General features: G+C 46.5%; 1 protein-coding gene across 1 annotated transcript in view; it reads left to right on the top strand.

Annotated features, from left to right (window-relative positions):
- LOC122372890 overlaps positions 1-13,737 on the top strand; it is a 69,540-nt gene that overhangs the window by 36,953 nt on the left and 18,850 nt on the right. Inside the window, exons 6-7 of the mRNA XM_043350556.1 lie at positions 7,232-7,298; positions 7,380-7,503. Coding sequence (XP_043206491.1) covers positions 7,232-7,298; positions 7,380-7,503 — 191 coding nt within the window. The remainder of the gene's footprint in view (positions 1-7,231; positions 7,299-7,379; positions 7,504-13,737) is intronic.

Below are 13,737 nucleotides of genomic sequence, written 5' to 3'. Positions count from 1 at the left end.
CCCTGGGCCCTGACAAGCCTAAGGTGCCCCTGACAGGCCCGTGGTGCCCTTGTTAGTCCTGTGGTGCCCCTGGCAGGCCTCTGGTGCCCTTGCTAGGCCGCTGGTGCCCTTGCTAAGCCGCTGGTACCACTGCGCCCGGAGAGGACTGGTGTCCCTGAAAAGTCTGAAGTGCCCCTCGGCAGGCCCGTGGTGCCCCTGACAGGCCCAAGGTGCCCCTGCGAGGCCGGTGGTGCCCCTGGCAGACCTCTGGTGCCCCTGGCAGGTCTGTGGTGCCCCTGGCAGGTCTGTGGCGCCCCTGGCAGACCTGTGTTGACTGGTGCCCCTGCTAGGTCGCTGGTGCCCCTCACAGACCTGTGGTGCCCCTGGGCCTTGACAAGCCTGAGATGCCTGGCTATGACAGGCTCGTGGTGCCCCTGATAGACCAGTGGTGCCCTTGCTAGGCCCCTGTAGTGCCCCTGGCAGGCCTCTGGTGCCCCTGCTACCCCTGCGCCCGGAGAGGACTATGGTGCCCCTGAAAAGCCTGAAGTGCCTCTCGACAGGCCCGTGGTGCCCCTGGGCCCTGACAGGCCCAAGTTACCCCTGCGAGGTCGGTGGTGCTCCTGGCAGGCCTCTGGTGCCCCTGGCAGGTCTGTGGTGCCCCTGGCAGGCCTGTGTTGACTGGTGCCCCTGCTAGGCCGCTGGTGCCCCTCACAGGCCTGCGGTGCCCCTGGAAGGACTGTGGTGCCCCTGCCCCTAGGGGTGCTCATGGGCCCGACAGACCCGTTGTGCCCCTGACAGGCCTGTCGTGTATACTTGCTAGACCTGTGGTGCCCCTGCTTCATGGCAGGCCTGTGGTGCCCCTGGCGGGCCTGTGGCGCCCCTACAAGGCCGTAGGTGCCCCTGACAGGTTTGTGGTGTCCCTGGAAGGACTTTGGTGCCCCTGACAAGCCTGAAGTGTCAAGGACAGACCCTTTAGACGCCAGGGTCAAGTTCGTCGGACTGACAACGATTTGCTTACCTGATAACGTTCCTGGTAAGTACTCACTACTCAGCGTCCACAACATATATACACATAGCACATTCATATATACTTGCTTACAATTGGTAAATGTGGTTGTGGCTAATAGTTAAGATACTGACTAAAAATTTAAAAAAAAAATGAAAAACTGAAAATGGGGGCACCACCAAAATGAAGTGGACGAAATCCGTTGAGTTTTTAATTTTGGGTATAGGTAGGGGCACCACTTCGATTCATGACCCTCCCCTTGGAGTTTTCCTGGATCCGCCCCTGGAGTAGCGGACCATCAACCTGTACACGACTGTACTATTTTCTCGAGAATATGCGCGCGGAAATGTTTGCCATGAAATATTTTTGCAATGAGTTATGCAGTCAAAGGTTGAATATTTATCGTGGCATTTTAAGCTTTGTATTATGATGAAGAGCTGTGCTCGAAATTATTTACTCTCGCCCTGGCAGGGCAGGGGGGGGGGGCGCACTGGAGTGCCTGGAACATGAACTATGCACGTGCAGTTAACCCGCGCCCTGGTGGGGGGGGGCTATTTTTGCCCCCCTCCAGACTTTTCGTAATATCTCCAGAACTGCTGCGCCGATCGTCACCAAACTTTCAGTACCCTCCCGGACATCAATTTTATACATTTTGACCAAACATTTTTTTTCAAAGGCTATGATAGGTTGGCCGGAAATGACGTCAGAGTGACGTCATGTTCTTCCGTTTTTGACCCAAAAAAGGGTTTCGCGGGAAGAGCTGTCAGGCCTATAGCTTTGCAAATACAGAAAAATGATAAGACACGAAAGCTGTAGAATTGACAGGGCTACAAAACTGATATCTCGGATTTTTGAAATTTTTTGATTTTGACCCCAAAAAAATCAATTTTTGTAATATAATTGCCGAAAAACCCAAAAAGTTTTTTGAATTTCGAAAAAAACCGGGATATATGTGATAGTCCTTACCACCTTCTATCCACATACCAAATTTGACATCGATACCTCTTTTTTTGGCCAAGTTAAGGAAAAAACTGTTCAAAATTGATGACGTCAAATTTTTAAACTCAATTTTTAACCATTGTAGCGCAAAACAAAGACCACCATTAGACTCCCCGTGACGAGCTGCATCGAATCAATATCAATTTTTTGCAAAGCTCTCAACTTTAAAATTTGACCTTTTTTGACCAGACCTTGACCTGACCTTCACCAGAAACTAGAAAGTGAACTAAGCCGTACTTGATGGTCTTATAACCAACACCATTGAGTTGGAAATGAAAAATTGGCCATAAAACATGCATCGCACAACCTTAGTAAAACTGGGTTCCTGTGCTGACCCTTGGTGACCTGACCTGTGACCTGACCTGTGACCTGACCTGATATTGTCAGTGACCTCAAATAGCAAGATATGTAAAGGGTGTCTCAAAAGTTCGTTAACACATTTTCCATCATGCCAATAAAGCATATAAGAACCGGCCAAAAATCTAAGGTTTTGGTGTCTGTGTGTACACTAGACAAATATGCATGCTTTGACAACTGATTCAGAGGGTTGAAAACCAAACCGTTTGCTTTATCTCCAAAAATATTTGCCCATACCGATTTTCGTCGCTCCGTCAGCTGCCTGAGGCTGATAAAAGGTTACCAGCTTTTAAGCTCTTGTAGGGGAATCCCCTGCAGCTTCTGCGTCGGATTTAGGTTTGACGAGCTCCCCGGCAACATCCGCTTCTCCCTAAAAGCCGACAGCTTGCATCGACACCATCCGTGAGTATTTTGTAGGTTTTCTCTGGCGCTAACTCCTTCATGAATGACTGGCGCCGACCTCCGAAGCACCATTTTCCTTTTCAAAACAACCCCATTCCTGAACAAATGGGAAGTGCCAGGGCAAATTTTTCGCAGCATATCGTAGCAGAATGCGTGTCGGCCATCTGTTTCTTAGACACATTTTGCAAATTTTGCAAAACCCAAACGCTCGTCATTCCCCATGCCAAGACCTTCGCTGGGTTCCGGATTGTTTTCCTCAGGAGAGGTTCTGCTTTGTAAACGGCCGAGTCCTGTCCATCGTGCGGTTTTGTCCGGATTTTGTGTGTAAAAGAAAGCCATTTGCTCCAGATCTGCCTCTTGAAACTTCGTAAGATAAAACTTTACATTAATTGACACTTTTGGAGGGTCACTTGTCCTCGGCATTGACGATTTTCGTGTTATTTTCCCCAAAAATTTAGCGTATAGGTATTATAAACAATTTTAAATGACATTTTGTCTTTATTTTATTATGACCTGCAATTTTTGAAACTGGGTAACCTCTGTCTGTGAGCTTCTAGTCAGGTTTCAATAGTTAGGACTGCATTCTCAGCTGCTTTCCGGAGCACGACTCTGCTCCCGTACAAGGGTCGTTCAAAGCGCTGTTAGTCTCGCATGGTTTCGTCCTTCAAAAAATTTAGCCACCGTTTTTATTAGATGATCATCATGTTGTACTCATTCTCGCCGGCACTGTACCATGTGTCATTTCCGACCTAACCATTCCCATTACTCCTGAAGCAGAGAGTTTCTCAGCCGACCCGATTTTGCGACCTTCATTTTCATGCCTGATACATGGTCACAGGTGAACCCTTTTTGTGAGCTCATGAAGGGTCGAATGCGCTTGAAAACAATGAAACTGCTAAAGGAAGGTTGTTACCAATGACCATGCAAAATTTCGGCTGTTAATTTCTTGTTGATTTGGGATTATTGACAAAACAGCATCATAGCATGGCTGGTACCTGGGGCATTCCACGATAGATCGTACCACTTTTTTCCAATTTGACACCCTCATCTCTCGGATTTTAACGATAATTGGTCTAAGGGGTAATCAGGGGCTCTGAATCCTCCTGTAACAATTTCAGGCTTATCAGACGAGTGGTTCTTGAGTTATAGTGTATAACATGTTTTGGATCTTGCGTTGCAGCCCCAAGTTTGGCGGGCTGTAACTCTAAGACGGATAATCCAAATGCCAAATGCTATACGGCATTGAACTTGCATTGAAACAAAGAATAATATGCATTTTTAAAATTTTGAAATATATACTATTTTTTATATATAACACCGAGTTTCCTTTCATTTGCATTTTTATGCCTTTGGGACCAAATTTTTTCGAATTTTTATTTGCTTAAAAACATTTTTGGATCATTTTTAAGTAGTATGCAAAAAATTAGGAAGGTGTTCTTTCTATAAATGTACTTATTTTGCGTCACCGTAATGGTCTCGAATTGTGATTTTGGAAGAGAGCCTACAAATGGTGTGGTAAAGCTGCCTAGTGACATCACTGGTTACTGAAAGTTCAATTGAAGTCATTTTTGCCTCACTTTTGCGTTGTTGACCTTGCGTGACGTCATTCGTACGTCACTAGGGTCATAAGAGTTTTTCGTCAATAACTCTCGATCAAATTGAGCTAGAGAGACGGGAAGGCTACCAATGGACTCGGGAAGACCTTGCGAATCGAATGATGTGCAAAATGATCTCATTCACCCAGCTTCGTGGCCTGACCCTACTGTTAACCATCTCTGTAGCGGCGCTGTTTGTCCAGCGCCGCGCTGGTTGGCTTTGCCGTGGACTCGGGGCGGTCACGTGATGCCCGGGGGCCAGCTGCCGGCTGGGCCGCCCGGTCGGGGCGCGGAGCCAAATACACGGCAGTGTGCTTACCCGAGGTCAGCGACTTAAGCTGACTTCACCAGAACAAACAGTATACCATTCGACGCGCCGGAGCTAGGCAGACACTAAGATGCTAAAATCGCGGCTCTGCGACCATTTGTTGCGAAGTTATCTATCAAAAACCGGACCCGTAATTTTGGGTCACTTGAAATGACCTCAGGGGTCACCAATGAACCCGAGACCTTAAAATTTGGTATCATTCGATGCATCTTGTAACGGCGCACATGCTCGTTTTTTCCGCAAGGTTCTAGCTCCATTAGAGGCGAAACGGCGAGCTGGGGTCGTATCGACCCCCCGGAAACCCATTTTGTATACATTTAAATGAGGAACTTATAGAAAGAACACCTTTCTAATTTTTTGCATGTCGATTTTAAAGGACCTGAGGTTTATTTTGAAGAAATAAAAATGGCAAAAATTTTGGTCCCAAGGGTCATTATAGACAATTTAAAAAAAATACTACGACTTTTATCAATATGTAAAGCTTTTCTTTCCAATTTTAAAAATACTGTATTTATCTTTGATTCATCGTTAATTCAAAGCTGTTTACCGTTTGTTGCTTGCTTAGCTCGTTTTTGAGTTATAGCTCATCAAACTCACCCTTACAATCTGAAGTTAAGAAAGTATTATGCAATGTAGCTCAAAAAGTTTTCATCTGAGAAGTCTGATATTTTGGCAGGTGTTTTTGGAGCCTATGATTACCCCTTGTACCAATTTTCATTCAAATCTGAGAGATGAGGGTGACGGGCCTGGTACGATCTATCGTGGAATGCCCCACCTGTCAACGAACTTTTGAGACACCCTGTACTAGGCAACTGACGCCCTATCGCTGATTCTCGACAAAATGCGTTTTCCTCGGTGTTATAGCGATTTCGCTAGAAGACCCGCGAACAGTGAAACATTTCATCTTTGACCTGGCCTGTGACGTCATCGGTGACCCCGAGGTCAATGCAATTTTACTTTCCCTCGACAAATTTGACGGGCCTTTCGAGCGCCGTTTGAATTTTACGGATCCGTCCAGTAGTTTCGGAGATATGAGGGGTGGGGCAAAAAATACCCCCCCCGCACCAGGGCCTCGTTTCATAAAAGGAATTACTTACGGCGTTCCGTCAATTATGCCAGATTTGGCGTATTTGATGCCAATTCGGTTTCATAAAGCCGGAGACCGGAGTAATTCACGCCATCGAAATTACTGAGCTTCATTTACGGCAAATGCTCGAATCCGGACCAATTGATGCCATTTGGGTTTCATAAAACGACGTGATTAACGCCAAATATTTGATCAAGTTCTTGATATCAGTGGTGTAAACTACGCACAGAAATGTTGCGTGAATTTGAATTAATGTGAAGATTTGAAGCTAATTTTTAATATATTTTATAATGTTGAGCCCGGTGAGGAAGAAAGAATAGCCAAAATGAGAAAAAGAAACTGCAAGTCTTCTGTACCAGTCGCTTTTTGTGGCAGCTATCGGAATTTTGTTTATTCGCCGCGCCGCGCCACTTTCGTAGTAAGGCACTTCTGCTTAGCTGGCTTTCTGCTGTTTTCAATATATTGATTTAATAAAGGATGGTCATCAATATCAATTTTGTTTTTTTCATAAATAATTTTTAAGATAAAAATTCAACATAATTGTTTTATAATTTCTTGTAAAAAATAAGTGTTGACACGAAATTGTAATTTGTAGGACGCTTGATAAATTACGGCAACTACGCAAATGTGCTTAGTTACGGAGCTGTAAACAATGCCAGTTGTGGCTTTGTGAAACCGCTTCATTTGCGCTCCGTAGTTTGAAAGGGTGTGAATTACGGAAAGGTGTAAGTTACGGCAGAGTTTTATGAAACGAGGCCCAGGTCGCGTTATAAACAGACCCCACCAGGGCGCGGGTTAATTCATATCTTACTGTAGGTAGATATCCACACCAATCTCGCGTGCTTCCAAGCATTTGTGGGATGTTTCGGTTGGTTTCAGGTTCAGTCCGAGCTCAGTCTGAGTTTCGGTGGTTTTGCCCGGTGTGTGCCCTCAGTTCCGTTCCTCCAATTCTGGCCCAAGGCAACGCAAGAGCGCTGCCGGCTCTAGTTAGATCCTACTAGTAAACTCAAAGCCAAAGTGAATCATTGATTGATTCAGCGAACGCAAGTAGCAAAAAATCGAGGGCGGAGAATCTGTGCGATCCCCTCCCCTTTAAGTGCAAGGATAATTAAGTGCAAAGGTTAAACCCGAAATGCCTCTTGATGATTGAGTTAGGCATGAAGAAATATCTATTTCTAAAGCGATTGTAGCTCCGATCCACTTTTTGAACGCTTCCACGCCCACGATGCATTACTAGTGCCGAAAACGACTCAGCGCTAAGTCCATGAGGAGGGGTGGGGTGGAACAGGGGAGCCAGCCATGTTGTCTGGGATCAAACACCCTTAGCCCAACCATTTGAAGGCTAAATAAAGTTAGTAAATGTAGCGTAGTGTGCGATACGAATCAAATCGTGGTAGGATGGATAAAGTCTCGCCGCAGTGCGGCGGTCGGTCTCTGTGTGTCTGTCTGACGCCGTTTTGGTGATGTCCTCCTGACAGAGGCGGCGGCCGCGCTGGCCGAGGCGGCGGCCGTCTCGCACTGGGAGTACACGGCGGCGGCGCTGCGGCAGCTGGCCGCGCTGCTGGCCGGCCTGTCGCCGGGGGTGCGCCGCGCCGCGCTGGCCGCGCTGGCCGCCCGTCTGGCCAGCGCCCGGGTGTCGCTGCCAGCGCGGTGCGCAGCCGCCGCGCTGGCCTCCACTGTGCTGCGCAGCCACAGCCACGGCGCCGTCCAAGTGGTGCGGCTGATACGATCGCTGCTCGACCGCCAACAGGTGAGGCCGCTCACCTGCTCACCAAAGCTTCCAATCCACATCTCAACAACGGCCGGGAAGATTGCGCCCAAATTTGGCGCACCGCAAGAGACTGGTTTGTGGGATGCAGCGCGCAATTCATGATTGATTTTTCGTATAGCTGCTCCTCTATCCTTTCTTGATGTCCACTGAAAATTTCAAATTTCTGTGGTTTTTGATTTCGGAGATGACCTTATTTTTCAGGTCATGTCATGACCCAAATGACCAATTCTCAACATCTTTCGTTGGCTATGGGCTTTGTGAGCTTTTGACACCTTGATTTCGGCCTGTTTTGCCAGTCTTACCTCCCACCTATCATGGAACATGTTGTTCGACGATGTACAGATGTCAAGGTCAGGGTCAAGGTCAACCTAGGTCATCTAAAATAATTGCGTTTTAGGCAAGCGTAATTTACTTTTCGTGAAGTTTTTTGACTGCATTTTTGGTAAAAGCTTCTCAGATCATGATTTCATGTAATATGGACACATAAACACACGGTGCACACATCAGTATACACACAGACACACACAGACATACAAACACATATATTTGACCTTGACCTAACTTGACCTGAAATGACCTCAGCAGCAAAAATCTGGTCGGGTAGTGTTACAAAGAGGTTCTAGCTGGCTTGGCACCAGAAAACGGCATCGTCATCGGTATATGCTAAGCAGCGCACTTGATATCCATCGGTGACCCAAAACAGCAACATTTTTTAGTTTGACCTGACCTGGAAGGTCAATGACTGACCTGAGAAGGTAAAACTGGGTATCATTGGATTCGTCTCTTCCCAAAGAATCTTTTTGGTCTATACCGCGAAGCTCTATCTCCAACAGGAACGAAATGGCGCGGGGGGGGGGTGGCAACCCCCCCCCCCCCCCATGTGCGTTCTAGGATTGGAAAATGGCATGTGCGGGCGAGGGTTAAAAGAATACTGATGCTGGTCAGTTCGACCGTACAATTGAGAACTCAGGCACTTCAGCGGCTCAGGTAAGTACACCCTTGGGTACACCTACCCAGGGCTGTAGTTCGGTCCTCTGGGTGGGGTGACAGCTACAATAAGCCACACATTTTAGAGTATTCACAATACTCAAGCAAGACCCCCACTTACAGTCATCCTCCCGTGCTACGCAAAACGACAGCCGAAGGGGCTCACCAATTCACCATGGCCTTAGAGGACCTCAGGGGCGGTGCTTCCTATACAGTTGGCGGGGCGGCTGCCCCACCAACTTGGTATTTTGCCCCACCAACTTTGGCTGATTTCTAAGACTTTGTTGCTTTGCAAAGTAATTTTTCGCATTGAAGAGCTTTGGATGTCTGTTAAATGTAAAATATTATGTCCGTAATGATAGGAATTGATTCAGTGTGGCATTCTATTCAACTTTATAATCGGACATTGTGGGTTTGACGACTTTTTGTCCCACCAACTTCCCTGGAAAAGCTCCACCCATGGTCAGGACCTGATGCTGGTGTGAGAGGACCTCGCCACGATCTGGGATTTGTTTTATTGGGTTAGGCCTTTTCGGTCTGACGAGACCATTTCGGAGCCGGGAGGATGATAGGAATTGGGGGGGGGGGGGATTGGTCTGGGCGAGCACCCTGGTGAGTCGCCGGGGCTGAGCCCGTCCAGAGGGCAGGCCGACCAGCCCCTAAGCACTCACCGCACCCGGTTACGGGTGTGCTCTTATCGGGGGTTCCCGCATGGGATAATGTTGCCCATGCAGCCCGGAACAAGGGGTTGAGGCGTGGAGGAGAGGGATTTGACTGTGCTGAGGATAGAAATGACGGAATGGTGTGTGGTATGAGAGAGTCCAGGAGGTTTTAATACTCAGTGTCGGCCTATATTGGTCTGCCCCTATATACAGCCACCGTCCACCAGTCACAACGGCCAACAAAACCTCCACCTCTTATCCCCCCTGTCCCCCCGTCCTTTGGAAACTGCTAATTCTTATATCGTCATCCACGAATTCCACGTGTACTGTAAACGACTGGCTAAAACGGCTTCATATATTTCGACTAACCAGTTAAGACTTAGCCCTCGCCCTGGCAGGGGGGGGGGGGGGGTCGATGCGACCCCCCTAAGGTTTTTCGAAGATAGCGTAAAAAACGGCGGCGCTTTGGCACAGCCTATGGGGCAACCTTTTTACATATGACCTGAAAATTTCAGGTCCGGGTGACCTTGGGTCAGGTCACCAGGTCAGAAAAACCGGTACAAGTTCACGGTCAAATTTCAATTTTCTTTTTGCACCTGTCCAACTCACAGTTTTGGACTGATTTCCTTCAAACGTTCACGATGTGCTAAGTTCACCAACTTGTATAACATATAGTTCGGGTTTTTTGAGGTCACTGACCTGAGGTCAGTTAGAGGTCATTACGTCGTAATGTTAAGCCTATGGGAAAATACTAAATTCGGAAAATACTGGAGATATCCGCTTCGTTCTATCACTTTTGTGCTTTGAAACCACAGAACTTAACAGCAGGTCACTTGGTGCTTCTTTGTTTGGTGTACTTATCCATGGGTCAGGTCAAATGAGGTCAACTGAGGTCAAATGACGTTTTTGCCAATAACTTGGCACATAATGACGCTAGAGCTTAAAAGATGGTGTCATTGTGTTCCTGGTGATCAGCCGAATCGAATGATATGCGATATGATGCAATTTGGTTAACTTGAACTTAATTAATTAATTAAAGTTTACTTAAAAATTAAGAAAAACTTTAAGTACACTTTAGCAAGCTAAAAAGTATATCATTCGACGCACCTTGACGTGCTGAGTTCACTGGTGCTTTTCTTTTTGCCCTATCTTAATTAGATCAAAAGTTATAAGCGAAAAACTTTTGACCTGTTTTTAGCGAAATTTATACATTTATACCCCCAAAACCCCCTAAATATTGAACTAAAGCAACCAAATTTGCACAGGGGCGAGAACTCCAGGGGGCCCACCTACCTACCAAATTTGGTGTTTCTAGGTGCCATAGGAGCCAATCGCGAGGGGGGGGGGGTCGCATCGACCCCCCCCCTGCCAGGCCGTGTTATGAAAAATGCCCTGCCAGGGCGAGGGTTAAGAGCATGACTTCAAGCCAGAAAATGTCGACTCTGACTTCGGAGTCGAAGTACAAATGAGTTCGGTGACTCCAGCTCCGACTCTGGCCAGAGCTGTCAAGTGAAGCTGACGAGTTGCCAAGGTCTGGCTCCGACCCCGCAGTCATGCAGTTGCACGACACAAAATTTCAAACTTCTAGGAAATAAGTTATACGGTTAAAGGACAACAATTTTTTTAGAGGCAGAGTTACTTGACTTGGTGACCAGACCTTAGGTGTTCTGGCATCGAACTTGTTACACGGGCTGCAAAATCAAGGTGTTTTGGAGCTGTTTTGCCAATTGGCTGTAATATTTTTGAGGCGCTTCACGCCGCTGATTCTTATTCGAGTCAAAAAGTACGGTAACAATACCTAATATCGGGTTTTTAGTCGGCCGATCCGTCCCCTCCCCCCCCCCCCGGGCTGCCCTTCTGCATTTCAACGGTTGCCAAGATCGTCATGTAGAAGGCACCTGAAAATTCCGAGCACTCGGCGAAAAAAAAAAACTGGCTAAAAGGCCAACTCAAAAGAATCATCTGGAGTCTGGGACGATTGTCCGTCGATGGACAAACTTGTACTGGAGGTCCATAAGGCTCATGTAAGGCCAAAGTTAGCGGGATCTAGCCATGCTGTGTCATGTGCCTTTGAAAAACTTAAGCAGTCAGGGTTGAATAAACACCCCAAACTTTGCCATTCATGCATGAACAAGTGCAAATTCTGGTTGAGCATTTGAATAAAAATGAAACTAACAGCATTGTAGGTTACAATTATAAAAAGACAATTATAAAAAGACAAAAGTAACAGCAGAGCTTGCTCTACAAGGCATAACCATTAATTTTGTAACTGACATCCAAATTCGCACCTCCTAAGTTTAACCCACCTACCAGCCACCTGCACATTTCTATGTGCTGCGCAGTGTTTACAGTCACTACACATTACAAAATTATGAGAATTAAAATAGTTTTGAACAATCAAGCAAGTCAGGACTGGTATGCAGATTCACAAGTTCTCTCAACATCTTCAACTACCAGCAATCAAGAGCACCTTGTGATCTCATGGTAACTCCGCAGATCCATCTTCTGTTTTCCATTTTCAGTTTTCAATTGAAATATAAGTTCCATCTGGGAGACACATGTTGCATCATTATGTTTAAACAATTATTATGCTTGAACTTTTGGTTTTTCATGTGAACTTCACTTCAAAAGTTGATTCAATATTTAAAGTTGATATAATTTGCATAATGCTACGTTCACGGCGCACTAAATCACATATAGCTTGAAAATAACCAAGCAAAAGCCATATTCTTCAGCAAACTATGAGATCTATCTGATCCATGCTGCGTTGAAATAATTAAGGATCGCCAAAATCAGTCAAAATATGACAATTAAATTAGTATTAACTTCATAAAACTCTTATTTGTGAGGCAATGCGCAACAGAAATGCGAGGGAATTTGGTAGTAATCTGGTAGCAATTATGAAGGATTTCCCCTGTGGCTGATAAAAATCAATGGAAACAAATTTTTTAACGCAGAGGAAATCCTTCATTATGAGTTGCAGGGACCATTTGATTGGCCCATTTTAGTTAAATATAGGCCGAATGTTTCGATTTCAACCCCATTTATCGTAATGAGACGAATCCATTGGCTTAGTGGTATGTCTTTTGAACACATATAGGCCTTGGATTTCTCCTTAGCCTGCCTGAAACACACCATGATTTGCATGCATTGCTATGGGTGAAGGGAAATTCTTACGCCGTGATGACGTCACGGTAAAGGAATTCTGAAGCTCGTGAACGGGGGCTGGATTCAGTCGCCGATGGGTGGTCACCATGTCGGCGACAAAACGACGCCAGTCGACCCGAAAACTGGCAAAATAGCTTACGGTGGTCGGGTACCCAATCTAAGATATCACGATTTGCACATAAATCTGTGAAAATTCGAAAATAAAGTCAAACAAACCTTTGAGTTAACCCATATTCACGAATAAACAGCAGGATTGTCGGTGGAAGTTTTCTAAAGACCACCAAAGCTGGACAGAGAAGGAAATACGGCACATTAATAATACAGCTGTATTCTCAAAACAGAAAGGTCCTAGTGAACCGCCCGGAAGTATTGAGTCTTTTCTTAGTTCTGTTTGACTTGCTGTACTGAAACTTTCCGCCCCGACACCATGAGATAAAGCACCCCGATCGTGTGAAATAAGACCACGCACTCATAACTTCCCACCGCCCAGCCGGCCGCCCGGCAGATGTCCTGGCGCGCGGGGCCGATAAGGCGCTGCCGCCGGCGCGCGGCGTCGAATTCTCGCCCTTATTGACACCGGCCGGTCGCCGGGCGTAACATGGTGATTGGTCCTCTTCAAGGCGTTTTGGGAGGCCCTAGCAGTCAATTTTTCTTTAAAAAAGGCATCGTTGGACTCAGAAAACCGGTGATCCTTCAGATCCATCAAATTTCCGGCCAATCTCTATCGTCCTATTATATCCAAAATTGTAGAGAAAGCCGTACATCAACAGCTCTACAGTCACCTATCCAACAACCATCTCCTCTCCCCCACTCAGCACGGTTTTCGGCCTCGTCACTCGACTGAAACCGCGCTGATATCCATATCCGATCACATCCTATCCGCTACCGACCGTGGAGAGCTATCCCTTCTCTGCCTGCTGGATTTGAGCAAATGTTTTGATGTGATAGACCACGATAAATTATTGACTAAATTGCAGCTTCATGGTATCGATACAGCTTGGTTTTCGGCATATCTTCACGGCCACACCCAAAGTGTCAGCCTCACTGACGCTCTGGGTGGAAGAACTACTTCATCTCCGCTCCCCAACAGCATCGGTGTTTTCCAAGGGTTCCGCCCTCGGCCCTCTTCTCTATTGCATTTTTGCCAACGACCTTAGCTTGTTCGCCGAGGATGCAGTCGTAGTTCAATATGCAGACGACACCCAAATTTTGGTCAGTGGAAAAAAGTCAAATTCATAACGTATTATACCGGATGGAACAGACGCTAGCTTCTCTTGACCTCTGGTTCCGTGCCAACGGCTTAAAAGTCAATGCCGGGAAAACTCAACTGATGCTGCTGGGTAGCGCTCAAAATTTGCGCAATGCCCCAAATGTTACGGTAAAATTTCGCGATCAC

The sequence above is a fragment of the Amphibalanus amphitrite genome, unplaced genomic scaffold (genome assembly GCF_019059575.1).
Source record: "Amphibalanus amphitrite isolate SeventyFive unplaced genomic scaffold, NRLGWU_Aamphi_draft 001414F_arrow, whole genome shotgun sequence".
In the NCBI taxonomy this organism is placed as follows: domain Eukaryota; kingdom Metazoa; phylum Arthropoda; class Thecostraca; order Balanomorpha; family Balanidae; genus Amphibalanus; species Amphibalanus amphitrite.
The sequence above is the reverse complement of the archived record's forward strand: the minus strand, read 5'-3'. Positions and strand labels throughout refer to the sequence as shown.